Source organism: Etheostoma cragini, chromosome 16 (genome assembly GCF_013103735.1).
Source record: "Etheostoma cragini isolate CJK2018 chromosome 16, CSU_Ecrag_1.0, whole genome shotgun sequence".
NCBI classification, from domain to species: Eukaryota; Metazoa; Chordata; class Actinopteri; order Perciformes; family Percidae; genus Etheostoma; species Etheostoma cragini.
In genome coordinates, this window is record NC_048422.1 from 3,779,401 (window position 1) to 3,789,624 (window position 10,224).

Sequence of the window (10,224 nt, forward strand, 5' to 3'; positions counted from 1 at the left end):
CGCCCACAGAACTGCCGCTCACTGGATGTTTTTTCTTTTTCGGACCATTCTCTGTAAACCCTAGAGATGGTTGTGTGTAAAAATCTCCGTGGATTAGCAGTTTCTGAAATACTCAGACCAGCCCTTCTGGCACCAACAATCATGCCACGTTCAAAGTCACTCAAATCACCTTTCTTCCCCATACTGATGCTCGGTTTGAACTGCAGGAGATTCTCTTGACCATGTCTACATGCCTAAATGCACTGAGTTGCCACCATGTGATTGGCTGCTTAGAAATTAAGTGTTAACGAGCAGTTGGACAGTTGTACCTAATAAAGTGGTCGGTGAGTGTACTTCTGAATGTACACATGTTCCACCAAAACAAGTTCTTTCCAGAGGCTATTTTGCAGCGCACTGTTGCGCCCTCCGGCACAACAACCCCAAGACAATTGTGATTGGTTTAAAGAAATGCCAATAAACCAGAGAACGTTTTTCTATTATCTTGGAATGCTTTGTGGACTAGCCAGACCTTCCTCTGCAGCACTGTGAAGGAAGGACTGGCAATGCGAGACTAGACATTGAAAAAAAGAAAAGAACCTCCCAGCAGTGACCACTGAGGCCCGATCAATCTAGATGTTTCCTCACCAGAACCTGCCGGAGCTCCTGCTCTCGCTGGTCTCTCTGCTTCAGCAGCTGCTGCAACAAGTTACTGAGAGCTGTGCGCTGCTCCACCAGCACCTCCTACACACACACACACACACACACACACACACACACACACACACACACACACACACACACACACACACACACACACACACACACACACACACACACACACACACACACACACACACACACACACACACACACACACACACACACACACACACACACACACACACACACACACACACACACGTGAGATAGAGTACACACTCCTCACACTCACACTTATAAATACTGTTAAAGGCTGATCATAAAACTATAGCCCGGCTCTGATAAGATTAATATAATAATAATTATCACTCGACCGAATTCATTGTTTTGTATTTAACATTCTTCATTTTCTTAAACCTCAGTGTGTACAGGAATAACTTGTTGCCATGGAGCAATGACATGAAAGTACTCTAAAGAAATAATATAGTAATCAACAGATATAAGGAAGAAAAAAAAAATTTGGCAAGGCATGAATGAAAGGAGGCAGTGACACCCACCTGCAGGTTCTCAGCATCCAGATTGCGTCTTTTAATCTCCAATCTAGTCAGCTGCATTAATTCCCCCTCTATGAGATTGATCTGGAGACAGTGGAGAGGCAAACATAAAGCTAACAGGGAGCGAAGGAAATGCTGCTGAAAGCAAAGTCAGGATGAAAACCTCGATGGAAATGATGTAACAGGGTTTCCTGGGTACCTGCCTGGTAACGAAAAGACTCGCTCAACGAGCAGGGCTGCACAATATCTAGTTATTTTATCACCAGCGCAAGATCAACTGACGCAAATCGTAGAAGACACGCAGGGATTTTTCTTTAGGATTAGTTGAAAGAAATTATCAGTTAAAAAAAACAACGCAGGTTTAAATCTGTCATTGTCCTTTTTTTGCCTTTTATCTTCAACTCAGTTTCGAATTTGTTCAATAAAAGTGTTGGCAATGATTTAATGATTTGTATTTTCAGCAGAAGACTGAAAGCAGCAGAAATGCAGAACTGAGGACACTTAAACATCGGTTTATTTATTGCAAGTAGTATCGTTATCAACTTTGTTTCAGACACATATTTTCCTCACATCGTGCAGCCCTATCAACGAGTAAGTAAAAGTGAGTTAGCCATGGGGCGGCTGCGGGTGACATAAGAGAAAATGGAAAATGAACAAAACAGGAAAAAGAAATGACAATAATGCCCAGCGTCCATCTTTAGATGAAAAGCCCCATGCGCCATAATATCTCAAATTTGTGTTTCCCAGATTTCCCCATGAGTGAAGCAAGAGGCTAACCTAATATACTAGTTTCCATGTACTGTAAGAATAGCTAATAATTAGATATAATCAGGCATGAATACAATAGTCCTATAGAGGGGCAGGGCTCAATAATGACTTTGTTCCTCAAGGAGCATCTTTGCTCCTATATTAAAAAATGTATGAGTGCATAAAGAATTTTAGGGGCACAATAAAAGAGTATAAAATAATGTTTTTTTTTTTATTAACCCTCCTGTTGTCCTTGGGTCAAATTGGACCTCTTTAAAAAGTGTCTATATCTGAAGTATGGGTTTCTTTTTAACCAAATTACCACAAAAAATAAATTGGATTCTAATCAACGCTCTTTGCAAATGCAATTGATCACTTTCCTTACTCTAATTTTAACTATTAGTCAACATAATTCATAATTTCTGCTTTTTTAACTCAAATATTAGGTATAATTCTATATAAATGATGGTTATGAACATGATTCCAAAAGTTACTATAAAATCTAGTCGTTGGCGCCCAACCAACATCTCACCCCCATTTAAAGAAGTCTAGAACCAGGCCTGCAGAGTCATAAAAAAACAAAGACTGGTGACAGGTTTGAATCGAACCCCACTCATCTCCACCTGTCACACAAACCTGGTTACGGATGTAGCCGTGTACAGCATCTTTCTGCAGCTGTAGGGCCTGGAACGCTGTTTTCTGCATCTCCTCCTGCAGAGATACATCAGAGGGCTTTAAAAGGCCACGTGGTTGCTTAAAAAGGTGTGATTTTCATTAAAACTAAAGTAGAGTTAAATGTCTCCACCAGGCTCTTGTGACACTGGTGACTACGGTGGCCGACAGGAGCAAACTGCAACGCAACACAAGCAAATACAGAAACAAACTGAATATACACACAAACAAATACACAAACCCGCTGCAAATATAGAAACACTGCTAAATGAAAAGCACACAAACCTTACTTAACTTATTAAAAAACAAATTTAAAAAAAAAGGAAAACAAATTCACTCTCTCCTTCCGTTGTGCAAACTGGATACAGCGTTTTTCGGGGTCTGTGTGCTTTTCTTTTTGCATCATTTGTGTATTTGCAGTGTGTTCGTGTATTTGGTTGTGTGGGCAGTGTGTTTGCTAAGTGCAGCGCATGTGTTGTCAAATAAATGAAGATGTTTTCCTAATAAGCTTGTGTTTTGTCTATTCATGTTGCAACTGTCGGCCACCGTAGGTGACTACAGAAGACCTACGCAACACATACCTCCTGTAAGATTTGGGCGATGGCTTTAGATTTGTCCAAAACTTGGAGGGACAGCATCTTATCAAACTTCCGGTCCAAATTCTCCATACTGTTATAAGACAAGGAGAGAGAAATCACACACTTAGTTGCCAGGTCTGATCGCCAGTAATGTGATTGGCCGCCGCAATGGCGTTGGGTTGTGTTACTCCAATAATTGCATTTGTGTCAACTTTTTGCTGCGTTTTTTCCAGCTCCCCCCTGTGGCCCCTACTGTCGCAGCCTAAATGCATTCAAAATGAATGGGAACCCTTGCGATTCACCGAATGACGGCCGCCGCAAGCTGTGTGAGTGCAGTGCAATGTAGTTGAAATGAACACAAACCAAACCTGTTTTTCACAGCTTTGATTTGAGAAGTCTTCACAAATTTGCAATGTTACAACCTATGGTCAGATCTGGTGTGTGTGTGTGTGTGTGTGTGTGTGTGTGTGTGTGTGTTTAACCTTCTGCAGGCCTCAGACACCAGGCTCTGTCTGCGAAAGTCACTGGCCTCCTGGAGGAGGCTCATAGCACAACTGTCTGACAGCAGTTTCTGCATGGCAACTAAGAACACACAGAGAGGGAAGAGATGAGTAAAAACGGTGCCCTATGATATGAAAGTGCTGAATGAAATGGACAGAACGCAATTCTACAGCTGTAATCCATTCTTTGATGATCAAATACAAGTACATCAGCCAAGCTGCTTACCTGCCACCTCCCTCTTCCTAAGTGAATTGGCTTCATCCTGTGTGATGGCAGTCAGGTGCTCCATACGGATCCTAAAGGAGAACACTTTTTATAGTAATGCTCTGCTTACTTTTTACATTGACCCTCTTGGCAAGGTAAAAATGTCCAAATTTTAATAAAAACTCAGTTAAAGTCCATTTCTGTCTAAACACATTAAGCATGTTTTATTTAGGGGTGGGGTGGAAAAACAACGCACGTACGATTTTTTAAGATTATTTTATAGGACAGCGGAAGACATGAAATGGGCCAGAGAGGGGGAATGACATGCAACAAAGGGCAGCAGGCCAGAGTCAAACCTGCGGCCGCTGTGTAAGAGGAGTAGACCTACACACATGGGCATGCTCCACCAGGTGAGCTACCCAGCCGCCCTGTGTTTTTACATAACGTCAGAGGACTTAGAATAAACGGATTAGAAAAACCAACCGGCCACTGAGAGAAGTGTACCTCTATATATGGACGCGTGCTCTACCAGGTGACTACCCAGGCGCCCTCCTTTATGATTTTTTTTTTTTCCAAATTAGTTTATACGGTACCGCCGACAGCAACTATATAATATCAGCTTCCAGCAAAATAGACTGAAAGCATGTAATAAAGAATGTAATGTCAGACTGACTGACAGACTGACATGTGATGCGCATTCTTTTTTCAGAAAATTATTTGTTTTTTAGAAATGTTTCATGATTTATTGTCTGTAGAAGGGTATTATTCAACTTTTGTTTTTTTGTTAAAGAAGGAAAGGAAAACCACAATACTCAATACTATTAAATCTCAATACTTCTAGAATCCTCCAAAAATTAAAATTGCAATAGAAATCAAATAGTCCATGAGCCGGGAGGTGATCGGTATCATCGGGGGGACAAATGCTATCATTGTTTTTTGGCAAGGTACACACCCCTAGTGATAGAAAAATCCCAATAGCAGTGCAGGGGTGGTAGCAAAATCACTTTTTCCAGCTCATGAAGTTACTCACCCCTAAGATAAATTCTGGTACTAGGGGTGTATACCTTGCCAAAACCACTATGAGACTTTGTCCCGCCAGATGATACCGATAACCCAAATCTGGACTAAAATCGGCGCCCATGTATCGTGAAAGGATCCAATCAGGTTTTAAAGCATCCTGTGTCCTTTCCTGTTTTTATTTCCCCCCCCCCCCCAAAAGCACTTTGTGCACTTACTTACTTGGAAAGTGCTCTATAAATAGGCTCAGTCTGGTGAGTGGAAAACAATTGGATGAGAGCTGCTATGTGTTGGAGTGCCTCATATCTTTTTGCTGTACATTATTGATCAGTGGTCTGCCCACTCACCGATCTTCCTCCATGGCTTGAAGAAACTCTGCACTTTTTTTCTGCCTGCAGAGATCAAAACAAATATTCAGACATATATTACACAGTTAGCAGTGACTCAAATTTGGACAGTGTGTGTAAATGAAGCATTTATTAAGCGACACAGAGCCATACGCCAACTCTTCAGAACAAAACCATTCACTAGCGAGCCAGTTCCTGCAGGTCCTACCTGTTTTTGTCCATCAACATGTTGCAGATGCGACTGCTGATGCTGTCTTCAGCTTGTCTGACTTTCTCCAGCACCAGCAGCCTCTCGACCTCCTGAGCCCTCTGCTGCTGGCTGACCTCCAGCTCCAGACGCTCCTGGTCCTAAGAATCAGACTATTATATTATACACGAGAATAATAATACACATATCTTCACATGAGGCAGCACGCTGGCTCAGTGGTTGGCACTTCTGAAGAAGGGTTTGACTCCAGGTCTTTGTAGGCCTTTCTGTGTGGAGTTTGCATCTTCTCCCCATTTTTGCGTGGGTTTACTCCAGGTGCTCCTGTTTCCTCCCTCCACAAAAACATGCATGCTGGGTAACTAGGACTACAGCTGGAAATTAGCCGACTGGCTAACACTGCCACATTTACAAAAATGTTGATAAACTAACTTACTTGGAAAGTGCTCTATAAATAGGTTCAGTCTGGTGAGTGGAAAACAATTGGATGAAAGCTGCTATTTGTCCTAATCAAATACATCTACTACTTCTGGGAGTGCTCCCCTGTTGGTCAGTTCTGGAACAGTATTGCCACCTTGATTAATGTTACTGTACCCGTTACTGTGAATGTTTTGATTCTTAATGACCTGTCAGTCTTCCAGCTCTCTAAAGCTCAAAAACGTGCTGTGTTTGATGGACTTACAGCTGCTAAGAGGATGATTACCTTCTACCCTTTCCTTGTTGGATGTCGTGTACATGGAACTGTCGACAGCGCGCATCCACGGAGTGCCGGAAAAGACCCTGGACACTTTGCTGGCTCTTTGAGGTAAAGGCTGGATGCCTTGTGCTACATCCTAGACCTAAACCTACGCATGTGATTGGTCCTTTTGTCTTGTGTGTGTGTATGTGTTTGTTTGTGTGTCTGTTTCTGCATGTGTTGTTTTGTCTTCCTCCCTCCAAGCTTTCCTCTGTGTGTTTTTTGGCTCTGGAACGCAATCCATGTCTCAGTGTGCTGTTTGTCATTGCTTGTTTGCTTCATTTTTGAATATAACAGAAAATAAAAACAATCTCATCACAAAAAAATGAATAGATGATACGTGATTTGCAAAGCGCAGTAGTCAACATCAAGGGTGCCAAAGAAGCTATTCCCCGGTGCTAGGTAACAACATGCTGTTATCTTATTAGCTGTGCTTTAAGGTCAACCAAGTCACAGTAGGAATTATTTGAAAATAATAATTAATAGTAAAATAAATGATAAATAATTCCAAACCAGAAAGTTAGAGGTGCGATGCCAAGGGTAGCAAAACGCATAGTTGGGTGGCACCTCAGAAAAACTAAAGTTGCATGGTCAATGGGCAGAAAACACAAGGGTTGAGACTTTTCCCAAAGTAGTATTCTCAAAGGAGACTTAACTTTCATTTTCTGGTAAGATACTTTTACTCAAGTGTTGCTTTCAGGTAATTCATACAAGACTGGGTAAAACAAATCCGCAGTTCTTCAAATGATATTTCATCAAACAATTTCTGAGGAAATGAGTTTGTACAGTACGTGCCGTTATTATTATCAATCAAACGTAATTGTATAGCACGATATGTGATTTCATCACGCTAGGATTCCATTGAAAGACGATAAATTCTCATGTTGAATTATTGCCCAGCCCTAGCTAAGGGCCATTCACACTAGAAAAAAGTGATCAAACGATTGTGCGCGGTGGGAGTGTCACTTAAACGGACCATCTGTGTGACGTCCTGTTTTGTTATTTAACTCCAAAATGAACCACAAACAGATTTTACATTTCACAACTGTTGTTGTCCGTCAGATCCTTTATAGATCTTTACAATTGTGACCGCACTTGAAGGCAGCTTCATTTCACGGAGAAAGGGCAAAAAAAAAGCTGTTGCACAAACTCCAGACAGCGCTGTGCTTGTGTTTTATTTTTTTAACCATCATATTGTTTTCAAACTGCCTTGTGCCAGGGACATGGCAGTTGTTTTCACGGTTTACCGTACAGGACTCTTACGCCGTCTCAGAACACGCTGACAAGTCGGATCTCCGGTTACATGGTTGGCTACCGCAGCTTGGCAGGTTGCAATTCTCAAAAAGAAGAATACGTCTCAACTTTTCAACGAAATGAACACCTTCACAACAACTTCAAGGCCCGACTTTAACCTTGGACTTTATATGAGCGCTTTTATATGTAGATTTAGAAAAATATAGACCGATCTACGGGGGCCTTCACACCTGAAAGTCCAAACCAAAGTCCGGACCAGGGTTCATGTTTCTGCAGTTTTGGTTTCACATTGCAGTTAAGCAAGCACACTAAAGATCTACACATGGGCGACCGTATGGCTCAGCCAGTAGAGCAGGCGCCAGCATATAGAGGTTTACTCCTTGACACAGTGGGCCCGAGTTCGAATTCGACCTGCGGCACTTTGCTGCGTGTCATTCCCCCCTCTCTCCCCTTTCATGTCTTCAGTTTTCCAAAATAAAGGCCAAAAATTCCCCCCAAAAATTCTTCAAAAAAGATCTATACATAACAAAACTACATCCTGCCGTTGTGACATATGTGAGCTGTGTCTCCTGATATTTATGATTGGTTTGTAGACGGGCCGCCCTGTCCTCTCGTCTCCACTCTCTGTGTTGGAGTTTTTTCATCTGACTGCAGCACTCCCCTACTGCTGCGGATTTTTTGGCTTTTTTGTGATGTTGAGAAGTGAGACAAAGGAACTTTCTTTCTGGAGGATTTATTCAGAGAAACGGAAACCTACGCTGTACATTTACTGCCACTACCAAACTGTTGATTAATTCTCAGCTCTGATAACCAACAGCTGTCTGCTCTGAGCGCATTCACTGATACATACTCTCTCATGTAGCCTACACACACTAAGCACTGAGCTTCTCCTTAAGGCTCTGACACACCAACCCGACGGGCCAACCGTTGGCAGAAAAGGCGGTCCTACTGATCAGTCAGCTCCCTCAGAACACACCAAAGTGCCTTCGACACCAGCAATGCTAATCGGGATTTCCGCCTAAAAAGTGAAAAACGGAAATAACAGAACATCTCTCTAGACCTAGTAACCACAGAGCACGCTCTAGTTAGTCATTGTTTTCAGTAGTAGTCACAGTAGTCAAGAAGGATCATTACTGTCATTACTTGCTGAACAGAAGAAGATATGATGCTAGTAATAAGAAGACACTGCCATAGTCAGCTCCGGTTTTCTCGTGCACTGATTCAATAAGTCAAATCGGCCAAAATGGATGCCGACGGCTCCTCCGACTGACGACGGCACGGAACACAGCGAACAGACTCTAGTCACTGACCTCGCTAGACTGTCAGTAAAAGTATTAAGTGAAATGTCACAGTTTAAGGTGTTTTCACTGTTGATTTGTTTAACTTCTTTACTGTTTTCAGTTTGATTCAATAATTGCAGCTAGCTAACCCAGTAGAGTGTGTGCCCCATGTAGGCTGAGTCCTTTGCAGCGGCCCGGGGTTCAAATCCGACCCGCGGACCCTTTGTTGCGTGTTATCACCTCTCTCCCTCCCTCGTTTCCTCTCTATCCACTGTCGCTGTCAAATAAAGGCAAAAGCCCCGAAAAAAAGAAATTCAAGAATTTGCAGCTTCCAAAAGCCAATCAGTAATTGTGTTAAATATTTGTGATCTCAATATTGACCAAAACAATGGTGATTATGATTTTTTCCATAAACAAGCAGCCCTTATTAGAATACATATTTATATTTATATACAAAGACAGAATCCATTAAAATAACCAATTAAATTCATATCTGATCATGTTAATAATAATAATATCTATTGAATGCTAGTGTGACTGAGCACGTTGTGTACCTGTCGGACTGAGTTGAGGATGTTTTCCTTGTGGGAGGAGTTCATGAGTACAAGCTGGGTGTGCTCTTTTTTCTTCTCCTCCAGGTGCCGCTCGAAGGCCAGCTTCGACTGCTGCTTCTGCTCCTGAGGACATAGGGATAGTCGGTGTGTCTTTCAACTGTACTGTATGTCTACACTGTCAACTTTCAAGCTGTGCTATGAGCCTGCAATGCAGTTGCCAAAAAGACAAAAAAACTGTTTTATTTAAAAGGCAAGGTTGGGAATGGGCAGGCTAAAAACTAGTGGTGGGCAGATCGATCCAGATATTGATATTATTGATTGGTATTGATATTGATCAATGCCAGTGTAATAAGATTAATACATATCCATATATATATATATATATATATATACATATATATATATACACACATATATATATATATATACACATATATATATACACATATATATATACACACACACACACACACACACATATATAGATATAAATATATATACACATACATATATGCGCACACACACACACACATATACACTCACCGGCCACTTTATTAGGTACACCTGTCCAACTGCTCGTTAACACTTAATTTCTAAGCAGCCAATCACATGGCGGCAACTCAGTGCATTTAGGCATGTAGACATGGTCAAGAGAATCTCCTGCAGTTCAAACCAAGCATCAGTATGGGGAAGAAAGGTGATTTAAGTGACTTTGAACGTGGCATGATTGTTGGTGCCAGAAGGGCTGGTCTGAGTATTTCAGAAACTGCTAATCTACTGGGATTTTCACGCACAACCATCTCTAGGGTTTACAGAGAATGGTCCGAAAAAGAAAAAGCATCAAGTGAGCGGCAGTTTTGTGGGTGGAAATGCCTTGTTGATGCCAGAGGTCAGAGGAGAATGGCCAGACTGGTTCGAGCTGATAGAAGGGCAACA

At 41.8% G+C, this 10,224-nt stretch overlaps 1 protein-coding gene across 2 annotated transcripts in view; it reads right to left on the minus strand.

The window, feature by feature from the left end:
- The window catches only part of lrsam1 (leucine rich repeat and sterile alpha motif containing 1), a 34,543-nt gene that overhangs the window by 9,623 nt on the left and 14,696 nt on the right, over positions 1-10,224 (minus strand). For both annotated transcript variants that reach the window (XM_034896221.1, XM_034896222.1), the window contains exons 12-20: positions 9,289-9,411; positions 5,468-5,607; positions 5,260-5,304; positions 3,917-3,987; positions 3,673-3,772; positions 3,194-3,281; positions 2,577-2,651; positions 1,197-1,277; positions 625-720 (exon numbers count right to left, since the gene is read on the minus strand). In XM_034896221.1, the coding sequence (XP_034752112.1) occupies positions 625-720; positions 1,197-1,277; positions 2,577-2,651; positions 3,194-3,281; positions 3,673-3,772; positions 3,917-3,987; positions 5,260-5,304; positions 5,468-5,607; positions 9,289-9,411 (819 nt within the window). The remainder of the gene's footprint in view (positions 1-624; positions 721-1,196; positions 1,278-2,576; positions 2,652-3,193; positions 3,282-3,672; positions 3,773-3,916; positions 3,988-5,259; positions 5,305-5,467; positions 5,608-9,288; positions 9,412-10,224) is intronic.